Raw genomic sequence first — 15398 nt, 5'->3', positions numbered from 1 at the left:
AAAAACTAGCAAAGGCCGGGATGTTGAAATAAAAACTAAAAAGGGCACATAACCACAAAGGCACGGAGCTGTTTTCTCTTAAACGAGATGCGTTTAAGGATTAATGGAAAAGAAACACAGTTTTACAGCTACTCCTTTTTTTTTTTCTTTTCTTTCTTTCTTTTTTTTTTTTTTAAACAATGTGGGAAGTCTTCCAGAGACCCTGTTGCTGAGAGACAGATGCACTTTTTATAGTTTCCCAACATAGTTAAAGATTTTTCAGGATGTGATACACAAACACACACACGCAAACACACACACACATTTCAAATGAGTTTTCAAGGCAGGACTGGAGGTGAATCGGGTCGTTTTTTTTTTTTTTTTTTTTTTAAGCAATAGAAATCACAATGAATCTTTACCCGAGTATGGCGGGAAAATTTGTTGATGCAAATCAGGCTTTAGTCTAATTAAATATGCACAAATTTGCATACTTGATAAAAGCTACATTTTTTTTTAAGGGTGAGCACAATCAGTGTGGAAATCATTTTCCCAGAAGAGTTTGTTGAAATTTAAATATATTCATTTCTATAAAAATAGCAAAAACGTTAATGGTTATTAGTCGGAATCGTAAAAGTAGTGTCCGTTTTATTCAGTTTTTATTTTAAAAACTTCACACTTTTGCAACCACAGTGAGCAAAAAAGAATCGCAAAGCTCGCAAAAAATTTCAGACGTTAAGGCAGATGGGCTTCAAAAGCTGAAGACCTCATTGGGTTCCAAGAACAGGAAGCACAGGTTCAACGAAACTGACCAGATAAAGATGATGGTCATAGATTTCAAAATCTAAAAAATCTAATGTAATAATGAAAAAAAATATCCAAATGATTGTTTAAGAAAGAATTGACGTGTAAGAACGGCGGTCGGAATTAGACCCGAGGGACTGAGAGGACGAGGCAGGACAAGAGAGGAAGCTGTGGGATGAAGGAAAAGAGAAGGAAAGAAGAAGAACGGAGGAGTCACTGGGGAGCGAGTGATTAAGGGCAGAGCTCGTATGGAGACGGAGTGTGTGTGTGTGTGTGTGTAAGAGGGAGAGAAAGGGTTCAAGATCCTGGTCTGTAGGGACTTGGTCTGCACTCGCTTGACTGAGCAGCAGATTACTCACACCACAAAGTCCATTTCTCTCACAATGCCATAAATCCTCCTTGCGCCCCTCCGTTCCAAAGCTTGCCTGATTCTGCAGAACAGCTCACTCTGACGCTGGAGAGAGAGAGAGAGAGAGAGAGACGCCTCGGCCCAAAATGTTTCTTCTTCTTGTCTTTATTTAGTCTTTTGTTTGTTTGTGAATAAGCAGACATCATGACAGCGTGAAGTTGATGGATGCTGATGTTGTGGCGCGAGCGCTAAAACCAAGCGTGCATTTCAACACTTTAAACAAAGAAACGCCTATCGATTAGATCTCACAGCGAGGGATCTCCGGCGGTGGCGAGTTGAGACGGAGTTCACGGCCGTGGTTTTGCACTTAGTGCCGAGGACGGAAACGCTGCAGCGCGTGCGGATAATAAATACCGCTTTCTCAGGCCGGCCGTGTCCGAGTACACAAGGGGAGCCTCCGGGTCGAATCAGGACGTTTGACTGTGCAGAAAAACAGAACACATGAGGATGTGTATGAAAGTAAAACCTACATTTATTTTTCTATCTAATCCCTTATACTGTGCACTAATGCACTTATCCCAGAGTTTTACTAGATACCATTAAGATAGAATGTTTTCTCGGTATGCTAGAGCCGTGATTAGACTGGCTGAAACACTGGCCTCCCAGGAACTCCTTTAATAGCCCAAAACAGTTGGTAATGGATTAAAACAAGGTCAGGACCGTACGGGGGATGTGGCAGTAACCCCCAGCCGAGTTCCTGTAACGTGCAAGTGGTGTTGGAGAATTATCGTGCGTACAGTTGCGTCTCTTCCGCTGAGTGGTCACAGGATCGTTAAAACCTTTGCACCGCTCAGATGATTTACTGCTAAGTTGCTTCTCTAAATGTCAAACCTTCATTCATAAGAAAGTTCATCACAAGTCCTGGTTTGACTCGAACACCTCTCATACGGATGAGAAATGCTAACTAGTATTTCCGCTCTTCTCCCATGATGCACTGCTGACTGCTTGACAGGAAATGTCTTTTTGTGTGAAGCTTTTTTTTTATTACTATCACAATCATCCAGGAAATAATTAAAGATTAAAAAAGTGCATTTTCAACTCCATCTTTTGTTGTATTTTTAAATTTTTTTAAACCAGCGTCGTGATGGATTGACTAAGGGCTTGGGTAAATAAATCAGTTCTGGAAGGCATTAGCCCAGTTTCCCTGTGCTGTTTCCTCATTATCTCGCTAACGCTGTGCAATCCGCCGCTCCCTCAGGACCTGTTACAGAGGCTAATGACCAGTCATAATGCTGCTGTTTAATGGCCAAGCCGACAATAAAGTATTTTAATTCCTTTTCTCTCTCTCTCGCTCATAATGGGATAAAATTAATGACAGCGCGAAGCCTGCAGAAGCGCCTGAATTATAACTAATGTAGAGAGAAGAGGCTCGGGCTCGAGATCCGACGACGCGGATGGTCGTTATGAAAGCAGGAGCGAGACGCGGAGAGGAGCGTTATTATAGGGGTTAACTGTGTGGGGTCCGAACTCTACAGCTGCTTTATAAATCAGGAACGTCTGTAGCGTGTGAAGCTCCAAAACTGATGTCCGGATCATGTTGAGTTTTTAATATGTTAATGACAATTTAAACTGATAACTATTACCAAAGAAAATTAGCGTTTATGTCTTGTCCATGTTGTTAAACCAGCGTTCAGATCTGCATCAGCGCCAGCCGGTAGAACAAGAACAAGGAGAGGAAGAATCGCCATTAGCGCCTGAAGTTCAGGAAAAAAAACAAAACACAAGAAAGGATAAAATGGCAAAGTGCTGGCGATGCAATTTAAAAATATTTTAATCACCCAAAATGTATTTCTGCATACACAGTAATGATAAAAGTTTTTTTATGAAATAATAAAAATCTTTTTATGAAATCAGAGCTACACAGAACAAACGGGAAACAGGAAAATTTGAAGAATATTCGACTTTCTGGGTCAGCTCGGTTCTGGATCGTTTTTGTTCTATGAATCAAGCATCTGTTATTATTTTTTTTAACTAATTGTATTTTTTTTTTGCTGAGAAAATATATATTTTTTAAAAGCCGTCAGTGTGTTTTCCTAAGAACCTAAAAACACAACACAGAACATTTAGTATTGTGTGTGGAGTCGCTAACATTTGCTAGCTAACACGCGTGAAAGGAGATTTTAGCAACGACACACTAGCTTTATCGACGCCTGTGTGCTCTTGTGAGTTTATTTCAGTTATGGTAAAAACTGCAGCAGACATTAATTTGTCGACGTTATAGACGTTGGGACATTGTTGGTATTTGGTTGTTTCTTATAGTTAGAAAGACATTGACCGCATGATGATGGGATAATGTTTAACAAACACTTTTAACAAAAATGATAAAAAATTACTTTAATATCGAACTGATTGGCTGAGCGGGACTATCACGTCTGATATTTCCGAAAGAAACAAAAACAGACACGACACTAAGGCCTTGTTCACACGGGCACGGGCGTTAAAATCGAGCGTTTTTCTTGCGTTCGTAGCGTCCGGTGAGCGCGGATCAAGCGCAGTGTTTTCTACACATCGAATCAATAAGAGTGTTCACACGGGCAAAATAAAAAGGCAAAATAAAATAAAATAAATTGTTGAAAAACATACGCCGAAATGTTCGCATTTCTTCATAAACCACAAAAAAAGCTTGAGAGTGAACCCGGTAGCGGCGGGCTTTCATATCCAGTTCCCGACACACTGCCCCCACAGGTTAACACACAAACTACAATTTGGGCTGCAGGCTAACGTTAGACAGAGACAAACGAACGCCGGTGTAGAAGTCAATCGATCGCCACTACGAAACGCAACATAAACGTCTAGGACGTTCAGAGCACGTTCGTTTATCCAAAAATGTAACGCCCGCGTGAACAAGGCCTAAAAAATGAGTGAAACAAGATACACACACCGTGTGCGAGAAGCTGTTAGCTGAAATTCTAAACCGTGTTAGAAACTTTACGGAACATGGATGTGCTCGGATTATCGTTAATCAGCATAAACACTCCTGATAAAGGTTCGAATGTTTTAAGTTTGCTCATTCAACATTATCTCGACGTCATTTTAGCAAATCCATTCTAACTTTGAAAAACAACACATGATAAAAAAAACATTTATCTCTGCTGCTACTTACTGTACAAGGAACGTTTACTGTTTACTGTTTCTCCTCCCACTACCTCTTCAACCTCATTACCTCATTACCTCAAAGTATTGTAATGTCGTGTTCTCGCGTTGTCACTTTGTCGCTGTTGTTTGCACATTTGCACGTGCACTTTATGTTGTCTCTTTTGTATAAAAACGTAGATAATTCTCTGTTAAGAACTCAAAATGTCAATCTGTCTTGTCCCAGCTAGTCGGCTAATTAGATCTCTAAGTTAGTTAGTTAGTTTCTATTAATTTAAGTTGTTAATTTATGTTGTATGTAGCATCTTGGTCCTGGAGGAACGTTGTTTCGTTTCACTGTGTACTAACTCTATATGGTTAAAGTGACGATGAAAGTCTACTTGACTTGACTTGACATTACAGAAACGTCGTTACAACTATATGACAACGCTTACCTAACGTTAGAGTTCCTCCTGGGTTAGCAAAGATCCTCTCGAATTTAAAGGTAAAATCCAGTCTCAGAAATTCGACATTTTCAGGATCAGAATCAGAAAGGGGTTTTATCCACCAAATTTGTTGACACACACACACACACACACACACACAATGAATTTTACTCTGGCTGTTTGTGGCTCTTAAAGTACAGACCAAAATTAAACACTGTGCATTTATTATAGACAAAACACTAATACACAGTAAACACATACTGTGGTGGTGTGTGTGATGTAACATTCAGTAAGTGTACTGATGAAATAAAGATGGGGGAGGGGGATCCTGAGTGTGTAACAGATGTACATAAAGTGAGTGTGCAAGGAGGTAAAGGTAGCCGTAGTTGTGCATCACATGTACTGTAACACGTAGTGCAAATAGTTTAAACTTTTCACGTCAAGGTATAAATGTATCCTATAAGATACAGTACCGTAGCTGTACAGATCCTTCATACTTTTATTCATTGTACACTCAGGCTAATACCGCCGTCGCACTCTGTACTGTATAACGCTAGCTAGGTTAGCTGGTGATTAGCGAGCTAGAGAGTTACATCATGTTATCTGATGCTGCACGTTTGTTATTCCTTTGACAAGTCAGCGGTTACGTGATGTGTTCCCCCGTGTGTGTGCAGGACGTGGTGGTGGTAGGGGAGGAGAACTTCACCACGCCCTGCTACATCCAGATGGACGAGGAGGCGTGTCACATCCTGACCGAGACGCTGGGGACGTACTGCTTAGTGGGTCAGTCGGTGAGCGCGGCCACCACCAAGAGGCTGAGGCTGGCCGTGTTCGGGCCCGTTACCTGTACAACGCTCGAGTACAACATCCGCGTGTACTGCCTGGACGACACGCAGGATGCCCTCAAAGTGAGTCACGAGCGCACCAGCTCACACACACACAGCTGTCAGACGGTACAAACACACACTGTTGTCATAAACTCGGGAACTGTTGAGTGTATAATGTGATAAAACTAAAACACATTATTATTATTATTATTATTATTATTACACCTCACCCAGCATATTATTTAGAATTGTGTGTGTGTAAATTACTGTACTTTATGGATTTATTCATGCAGCATTTCTTTGTGTGTGTGTGTGTGTATATGTGTGTGTGTGTGTTTGTGCACATGTTTTATACATGTGTTCATGCTTATGTTTATGGCTGTTTCTCATATCTGTGCATTTCTTCTCACCCTTATACATTTACATCGCACACACTCGAGTGTGTGTGTGTGTGTGAGAGTACTGCATGAGTGGGAGAGCACAGATGAGTGGTAGGAGGCTACAGGCTCGCATCCATGCTGCAGAGAGACGCATTTCATTTGAATAGAAAGTCCATCAGCCAACTGTTCTCACACACAGAGAACTCGGAGCTCGGGAAAATTTCATTCACGCCTTTTCTCGCTCTTTTGTTCGCTCAAGCCGGTTTAAAACTACCGCAACACAAGCACGGTGTTGGTTCTGAAGGTTCGTGTGGTGGTGTGTCTGAAACGTGCTACCTGTTATCAAGAGCTAATGGAGTGTGTACTGTGTGTGTGTGACCTGTAGGAGGTGCTGCAGATGGAGAAGCAGATGGCTGGGAAGCTCCTGGACGAACCAAAGACCCTGAACTTTAAGGACAGCACCCACAACCTGCGTCTGTCGCTGCACGACGTCCCGCACACGCAGTGGAAGAGCAAACTGCTGGCCAAGTACCAGGTACGAGCGTTAACCAGCGGATTCAGAACGCGCGGGGTGAAAGATTTATGGCTGCCGCTGGGGAGCCTTGATTTCATTCCTGTAATATAAAACGCGTAATGAAATACTACTCTTTTACAACAGGAGCTGGCGTTTCAGCAGGTATGGAGCGGCTCTCAGAGGAACCTGCACTGCACCTTCACTCTGGAGCGCTTCAGCGCGGCGACGGTGGAGCTGGCCTGTAAACTGTGCGTGCGCCAGGTGGAGGGCGAGGGGCAGATCTTCCAGCTCAACACCACGCTGTTGGAGGTCAGTCGTTCAGTCTAGAGCGTAATCCAATGATACAAGGAGCTCCTGCTCTTCTAGGTGACATCAGATGTGACGTCATTAGCCTTTTAGATGTCACTTTTGTCACATGTGACATCATTAGTCTTTTACCATGCGATATAAAGTGGATGAATCCATGAGAGAAGCCAAGGTGAGACCTTAGGTACTATTTAGGAAGTCCACAGCCTGTATTCACATCGCGATCACGAGTTCGATTCCTAGGTGATGCTGTAACCTCTCGCGGCCGGAGGCCTAGAGAGAGCTGATTGACCGAGCTCTCTCAGAGGGGAGGGTTGAGAGGTACTTCGTGCTCCCACATTAATCACGGCTCTACAGAGATCACACAAGCAAGAAAGCGGAGAGCAACGGTGGGTGAGCTCGCAGTTCGAAAAGATGCGGTCGGCTGGCATCGCGTGGTTCGGAGGAAACACCTGATAGTCTGCGGCCCTCCTCACTGAGATGTGGGAGCCCCCTAGTGACAGGGAGGAATTGGACGCGACTAAATTAGGGAGAAAATCGAGAGAAAAAAAAAGAATTTTCTCCTATCTTAGCTTAAAAAGTCCTAGCTGTGAGTCCTAGACTAAAAGTGATTTGGGAAACTTCTCAGAGTAACTCTGAGTAAGGAAAGAACAAAAACCTTTATCTTAGTGAGGAGGAGGTGTGGTTGTCCCCGTTGCTAAATAATTAAAAAGCCAATGTTGAAAATGTGTCTACGTTTGAAGCAACCCATTTTCACCCAGTAGTGACTATATTTAAGTTCTTACATTTATTTACCGTACAGACTTTATTACATGTAATTCATTTTAGATTGATGGGAGCAAAATGGATGACCTTTTCCCAATATATATGATTACAGGACAGTCTATTTAAGTAGCACTTTTGGATGGTTATGTACCCAATCATCCAAGAGAGAAAACTATATTGGACAGTTTTTACGTTCAGTGTTTGGAGAATATTTCTTCGTTCCGCCATTTTGTCCTTTGCTATAAAAACTCTTAAGCCTCTTAAAAGTCCTCCTTTCTACTCTTAACAATTTTTACCTTACCTTACCTAGCTGTTTCTAGTTTTAAGATTTTCCTTGAATTATTTTTATCTTTACAAAGATTTAATCACTGGGAGCAACTTTTAGGCTTAAGACGCTTTGTGAATACGGGCCCTGATGTTTAGCACGTCCATGGCGGACCACCAGATAATACTCTAATAAGCCAAACTCAAGAGGAAATAATATAGTAGTCTAACCTTAAATAGTCTAGCCATCTAATCCACACTCCTTTTTGCAGGAGTAAAGCATTTTACATTAAAGACGCTCATGAACACGACAAAGTTCATGTGATATGCAGCTCCATGATATCGCACTTTAAATTAGAAGAGAGCTCAGTGCGACCGTCTCTGAAGCATGTTTGTGTTGATACCTTCTCCATACTGTATGTCCAGTGTTAATCATAAGAATACAGTCGATCCGAAACCCACTGAGATGAGAACTCACTCCACAGAAAACAGATACACACTGGATGTTTATTCCTCCATTCTTAGTTTAATTCACTTCACTTCTATTTTGTTTATTTGGCGCTTTTAACGTTATTGTCGCAAAGCAGCTGTACAGAATCAAAAGGGAATGATGTAAATGATGGGATCGTCCCTGATGAGCAAGCTGAGATGTCAAAAGGAAGAAACCTTGAAACTCAACAGGGAACCATTTATTTGGTTCTTTGGATGAAATCAGGTAGCGGGGAATGATCTGTGTGTTAGGAGGCTAAAGTTCAATATAACAGTTGATGTCTTTAGGTTAAAATGGAGTCCAAGACTCTTCATCATTGAAGACTCAGGTAGACTGTAGGAAACTCCAGTCCTGAACTCCTCAGAAAACAGCTGTGAGCATGAGCCGAGGACAGGACCGCCGTCTTCATGGTAAAGTGGAACCGTCCCCAGTCACCACACGCTTCCCAGACAGACCACATGGGGCATCGATGTGACGAAATCTCCAACCAGAAGAGGGAAATCAGGATGAGTCAGACAGGACAAGAGGACAGATGTGGTCTGGATCACTGGCAGCCTGGGAGAGACATGTGTAGGACAGAGAGAGAGACAGAGAGAGAAGAGATAACAGTTATGCATGGTCACAGTCACATGGTGTATATTAAGTGACTGCCTGATCATGGTGACCGCGTTTTAAAGTAAAGGATAAGTTCAGAGGATTTCTGTGCATGTACAGTAAGTATATTAAAATACGTCTTAGTTGTTATAAACTTCCCTCCCTGCTGTCCTCCCTGGACATGACGTTTGTCACCCATAACGCAAATGAATCATTCAAAAATGTATTTATGAGTTTTTATTTTGGCCCCCATTACTTTTATTGTACTCGTAGTCAGTGTGACAAACGTCCAAGACCCACTGTACAGTATACGCGTCTCAACTGTTTTAGATTTAAGGCAGACTTGACTTTAAAAAACAACCAAACTGTCCCTTTGAGCTACGAGTAAAAGAGTAGAAAGTGAAAAGAGTAAGTGTGGAGGCAGGGTTTCATAAACACCAAGATTTTTATTTTCGAGTAATAGAGCAGAGGTTGAGGAACTCTTAGTGCCAAGATACCCACAGTTCTAGCTTTGTTTCTTTTTTGTTTTTTGTTTTTTTCTTCTCTTCAGGGTTGGCAGAGGTGTAGTTTTAGAATTTCGACTTGGATTTTAAAAAGCCACATCCAGGCAACTTATTCACAGCGAAGGGAAATTTAGACACCTCAGACAGACATGTGAAACTCCAGATGTTGAGAGGGGTGCCGCACAGCTGCCTCAGCATCATGAGAGAGGGCAAGAGATTAGAAGAGACTGCACGTGAATAATTTATTTAAAAATGAGTTGTTGGTCAGACGGGAGACTTTGGACGCACGGTTAGACACACTGGCGTTTTGTTAGCCTCAGCACTGTGTCGGTTCCTTCGGCAAAAACTCCGCGAAGCTCCTTCTGAGAGGATGAAGGCTAATCAGCCTCCTGTCCTTGCAGCTGACATCTGCACGCAACAGAGTGGAGTGATGAAGGTGTGGACGGCTTCCTGCGCGTCACTACCAAGCCGTTTGATTGCTCTCTCCTTCCCCGTGTCTCCAGTAATGGCAGGCCATCTGATTTCTCTCTCTCTCTCTCTCTCTCTCTCTCTCTCTGTGTGCTCCCGAGAGGACCTCCATGAGTGACTGGGCACTCGGCTAATTGTCATTAAGTCCTGAGAGCTGTGAGATTGCACGTTTTTTCGAGTGGTGTTGACTTTCGCTGCCTGGTTCCCGCAGGACCTCCCGCAGACTGCTGCTGCCAAAAGCAGCTGCTCAGGCGCGGCGTTCAACACGCCACGCCGCCACCGACGACTTCACAAACGATCGGAAATCTTCCGGGATAAATAATTAACACATAACGCAGTCTCTTCGGTTGCATACACGAGATTTCCGCTTTCGTAAATAAATCTGCAGATCGGTTCTGTCAGCTGTCTTATAGATGGTGAGGTGTGTTTTACTTGTCAGGTAGCTGGAGATGCTTCAGTCATTAAGTTAGCTTACTGGAACTCCGTCTTATGGAGTGTTTAGGCGTAATTAAACACACACACACACACACTCAGACAGATGAACAGATTGTGAAGATAGACCGTGGTGTGGTGCAGAGTTACTGATAACATGCTGAAGTCGATTATTTTCCCATTAACGCACGTCCTAATTGATCCAATCAGAGCAGGGAAATCAGGAGCTCTGAATTTAATGTAAGTTTATTTTATTTATTGTTGTATGATTTCCAAGCTTCACAGTAACCTCACTAGTCTAATCCATTTTGTCTCTTTATATCAGGCCCATTTATACCACATTATATCTCTTTCTTCTGATATAAGATTCACGTTAAACATTTATTCAGCACGGCGATGGTGCTGCCGGTCGTCCTCATCTCCGCCCGAGTGCAGAGACGTTGTTGCGGTTTAGCATCTCACGACCTTTTGTGCCGGAATAACTAAGTCTGAATGTGTGCGAGTATTAAAAAAAAAAACAGCCGTAGCACCGACCCCTGGAGCGAATCCAAAGCGAAACAATGCACGGCTTCATCGTGCAGCTCTCCACAAATAACACGTACATGTGAAGGACAGAGTTCAGATTATTATTATTTTTACTTGTGTTATTATTTATTTTATTTTGTCTTACTTCCTTCACATGTTGCCTTTAACAGGAAGGTTAAGAGTCACACACACACACACTCTGTAAGATTTCATTCGAAATTCATTTTAAGACTAAATCTTGTTTTTGTCACATTGTGTGTGTGTGTGTGTGTGTGTGTGTGTAATAAAATCTGCATTCATGAATATACGACGACTTCTATTAATTCTATTATCATATATTTTATTTTCACAAAGGGAAAATTTTTAAACTTTTACAGACTTATCAACCAATCACAGTCTTTGAATTGCTGCTTCATCCCCAGCAACCACACCTCCTCCTCACTAAGATAAAGGCTTTTGTTCTTTCCTTACTGAGAGTTACTTTGAGAAGTTTCCTAAATCACTTTTAGTCTAGGACTCCCAGCTAGGACTTTTTAAGCTAAGATAGGAGCTCTCCGAGAGAATTCTAAGAAGCTTTGTGAATACGGGCCCTGGTCAGTCAGTACATTCAGGTCGTCAGCTGACTTCATTTTTTAACGTTGTTGAGTCTCGACCTGAGCGACTGAAGCAACCCCAGATCATAAGACTGTCCCCGGAGACGTGTACAGTGGACACTATGCATGATGGGAGCAGCGCTTCATGCGTTTCCCTTCTTACCCAATCCTGTGAGTTCTCATCACATTGTGTGTGTGTGTGTGTGTGTGTGGAAATGTGCTCACTTTCACTATTAAACATAGCTCAGGTTTTTACTGTTGATAATTTTTTTACCCTACAACTTACCAGGAGTTTAATTGATCTCCAGTCATGACTTTTTTTCTTTTCGACACAGTTGACGTTTCAGCACTGTCATTCCAAGTTTTAAGGATTCTTAACCCAATAATATGACTCTTTAGAAATAGTGACTTTATAAGGCAGTGTTTATAATCTAATGGAAATAATGGGAATGTTTAGTACAGATTCAGTAAGCTTCCTATTCAGGGTTTGACTTTATTTATTAGCAAAGCGTACATTTTTTTTATTATTATTGTTTACGCTAAAAAGGTCAGAAATGGTGTTAAGCTCCTAAAGCGTCCTGTTCTGTTCTGTAAATGTTTGGTTTTGTGATTCTCTTGTAGAACGCTCCGAAGCTTAATGCAGGACGTCTAATAGCTGTTGGGGGAAAAAAAAATGCTATTTATAAAGTCAAGACAAAAAGATCTTAAACTTGACACGATATCAGCTTTAATTTTTATAATTACATTTTCCTGTATTTTAATTATTCCTTTTTATTTTAGTTGTATTTTTATAACACAGTAAATTATTTAGTTGTGTGTTATTTAATTTTCTGTTGAGCCCATTTCAGATGGAAATTTGCCCGAAAGTGTCTGCAGAATTTAAACACACTCGCTAATTAAAACCTCCAACCGCTAATGACTTGTGAAACATTTTTTTCAAATCATTTCCCTTATTCTTTAGTCTATTATATTAGGTCTTAAATCACATTTAAATGGTGTTAAAACGTTTAATTTGAGGTCTCACACACACACACACACACACACACACACACAGAGTATAGTTGGTTCTATTCAAACCAATGAAAAAACATCACAGTAGGGAAGTATTACAGCTGCTGAGGTGCTGCATCTCTGTCGCCCCCTGCAGGACTCGCAGTGCATCGACACGTCTCTGCTGGACCCGGCGAGTAACATCACCACACTGGTGGGTCCCAACGCCTTCCGCATCCCTCCGTCCATCCGACAGAAGCTGTGCAGCAGCCTGGACGCCCCTCAGACCCGCGGCAACGACTGGAGGATGCTGGCACACAAACTCAACCTGGACAGGTCAGCCGCAGTGTGTGTGTGTGTGTGTGTGTGTGTGTGTGTGTGTGTTTGGGTGTGTTTGTGTGTTTGGGTGTGTGTGTGTGTGTGTGTGTTTGGGTGTGTGTTTGTGTGTGTGTGTGTGTGTTTGGGTGTGTGTGTGTGTGTTTGGGTGTGTGTGTGTGTGTGTGTGTGTGTGTGTGTGTGTGTGTATTTGCTGAAAGACAGGCAAAGGTGCATACAAAAAAGTGCAACTAAATTCCTGTGCTCTCCTACAGCACTGATCTCTCTCTCTCCCCCTCTCTCTACCTCCCTCTCTCTCCCTCTCTTTCTCTTTCTCCCTCTCTCTTTCCCCCTCTCTCTCCCCCCTTTCTCCCTCTCTCTCTCTCCCTCTCTCTCTCTCCCTCTCTCTTTCCCCCTCTCTCTCCCCCCTTTCTCCCTCTCTCTCTCTCCCTCTCTCTCTCTCCCTCTCTCTTTCCCCCTCTCTCTCCCCCCTTTCTCCCTCTCTCTCTCTCCCTCTCTCTTTCCCCCTCTCTCTCCTACCTCTCTCCCTCTCTTTCTCTCCCCCCCTCTCTCTCTCCCCCTCTCCATCTCTCTCTCTCCATCTCTCTCCCCCTTTCTCCCCCTCTCTCTACCTTCCTCCCTCTCTCCCTCTCGCTCTTCCTCTCTCTCTTTTTCTCTCCTCTTATTTCTCTCTTTCTGTCTCCCCTCTCTCTCTTCCTCTTCTCCCTCCCTCTCTTTTTCTCTCTCTCTTTCGCTCCCTCCCTCTCCTCCTATTTCTCTCTCTCCTCCTCTCTCTTTCTCTCTCTCTCTCTCTCTTTCGCTCCCTCTGACAGCTTGTGTGAGAAGTGCAAACTGTGTTTTCAGTTATTGAGTTCACATCTCAGCAGGAGGCGTCTTATCTTCAGCAGCAGCAGGAGCCTAGGCCAGTGGTGTGTGTGAGTGTGTGTGTGTTTGTAAGTGTGTGTGTGTGTGTGTGTGTCCATAATACATTGAACCCCCCCCCCCCCCCCTTTTCCGTTCTTGATTTTTCTGTTTCCTGTCTCCTGGTTCCTCTCTTTATGGGAAAACTAGAAAAGCGGCAAAATGGGTTGTGATGTCACTAAATGCTCAGAATGGCTTTGGACCAATCGGTGTCCGATATGCTAATTATATGCAAAAATATTGTTAAGAGGATTTATCTGGCAGTCATGATGATGGATTTGATAATCCTTTCTCTCTCTTTCACTTTCTCACTTTCTCTTTCTCTCGCTCTCACTTTATTGCTCTCCCTCTCACTTTCTCTCGCTTTCACTTTCTCTCTCTTTCTCCTGCTCTCACTTTCTCTCTCTTTCTCCTGCTCTCACTTTCTCTTGCTCTCACTTTCTTTCTCTTTCTTTTGCTCTCACTTTCTATTTTTTTCTTTCTCTAACTTTCTCTTTCTCTCTCTCTCTCTCTCTCTCTCTCAGGTACCTGAACTACTTCGCCACGAAGTCCAGCCCGACCGGTGTGATCTTGGATCTGTGGGAAGCTCAGCACTTCCCCGACGGCAACCTGAACCGATTGGCTGCCGTGCTGGAAGAGATGGGTCGCCATGAGAACATTGTACCCATGGCAACCGAGCACTGATGCCCAACAGCGGATGATGGAAGGAGCGACGGGTGAATAACTGGCAGTGGGGGGGGGGGGGGGGGGGGGTGGGGTTGGGGGGTGTGAAGGAGCGCAGAGGACTGGAACACTGCAGCGGGACACACGGACACGGTGGCTTTTTCTTTCCCTCGCAGCCCAGCGCAGGGAGGGGCCGAGCGGCGACTCACAAACGCTTTCGTTACCACGGCGATGTGTACAACTAACTACAAAAAAAAAAAAAAAAAAAACTTGGGATTGGAATGGAGAAAATTCAGGACATATTGTACTTTAAGCCCTGTCTGTACACTTCCTGGTACAGCCTGTTTCTTTTACCTTTTTCGGTTCCTGTTTAGTTATTTTTCTTCTTTTTTTACTATTTGTCAAATCAGTTTCTTAGGAAACGCGTGACTTCTGCTGTCCAGATATTGGACCTTGTCCACTTTTTTCTCTGACATATGGGATAATCAGTAATAGACAGTGAGCACTGGGTGTGTGTGTGTGTGTGTGTGTGTGTGCGCGCGCGCATGTGTGTGTGTGTGTGTGTGTTTAGGCAAGGCCCCAGGAAAGAAGAATTAAAAGCATTGAAACCCCTCGAGTGCCATCAGCCTGTGTCAGTCCTTAACGCCTTCCCGTTAAAAATGATAGTTGATAAAAATTTTCCCTTTATGATGATGATGATGATGATATTTAATATTGCCTTTATTTATACTCATTTATTACTATTTTCCCTCATGCAGCGGCCCATTATGTATTTTTCCCCTAATCATTTTTCTACTATTTTTTTTAAAGAAAACAAACCCTGTATTGTCTGTTTTTTTACAGTGCCACCCAGTGGGCGTTCTCTGCAACTACAGTATCTTATTATTTTTTTTTCCTTCCAAAAAATATGCAGCTTGTAAATAAGCACTCAAAACCATTGTACATGTAAAGTTTAACAGTGTTATCGTTCTCTGGTTCTTATTTTTTCGGACGACTCGCATTTGTGCTCTGTATTTAATTGTAACTTTAATTAAGACACAAAAAAAAAGAAAAATAGCAGCTAAAATTGCTGGCTATTTTTTTTTTTTTTAATTTAACCAAGGTCATGCTGTTGGAGGTTTTGTAAACATTTCTCCACCAT

The 15398-nt window shown here is 42.7% G+C and overlaps 1 protein-coding gene across 3 annotated transcripts in view; it reads left to right on the top strand.

The window, feature by feature from the left end:
* The window catches only part of unc5cb (unc-5 netrin receptor Cb), a 160667-nt gene extending 146350 nt beyond the window's left edge, over positions 1–14317 (top strand). For all 3 annotated transcript variants that reach the window (XM_053476365.1, XM_053476366.1, XM_053476364.1), the window contains 5 exons: positions 5382–5615; positions 6300–6449; positions 6573–6737; positions 12516–12694; positions 14119–14317. In XM_053476365.1, coding sequence (XP_053332340.1) covers positions 5382–5615; positions 6300–6449; positions 6573–6737; positions 12516–12694; positions 14119–14278 — 888 coding nt within the window. In that variant the 3' untranslated portion in view covers positions 14279–14317. The remainder of the gene's footprint in view (positions 1–5381; positions 5616–6299; positions 6450–6572; positions 6738–12515; positions 12695–14118) is intronic.
* The last annotated feature ends 1081 nt before the right edge of the window (positions 14318–15398 follow it).

Source organism: Clarias gariepinus, chromosome 17, assembly GCF_024256425.1.
Source record: "Clarias gariepinus isolate MV-2021 ecotype Netherlands chromosome 17, CGAR_prim_01v2, whole genome shotgun sequence".
Taxonomy (NCBI): Eukaryota; Metazoa; Chordata; class Actinopteri; order Siluriformes; family Clariidae; genus Clarias; species Clarias gariepinus.
This window is presented reverse-complemented; position numbering and strand designations above follow the sequence as displayed.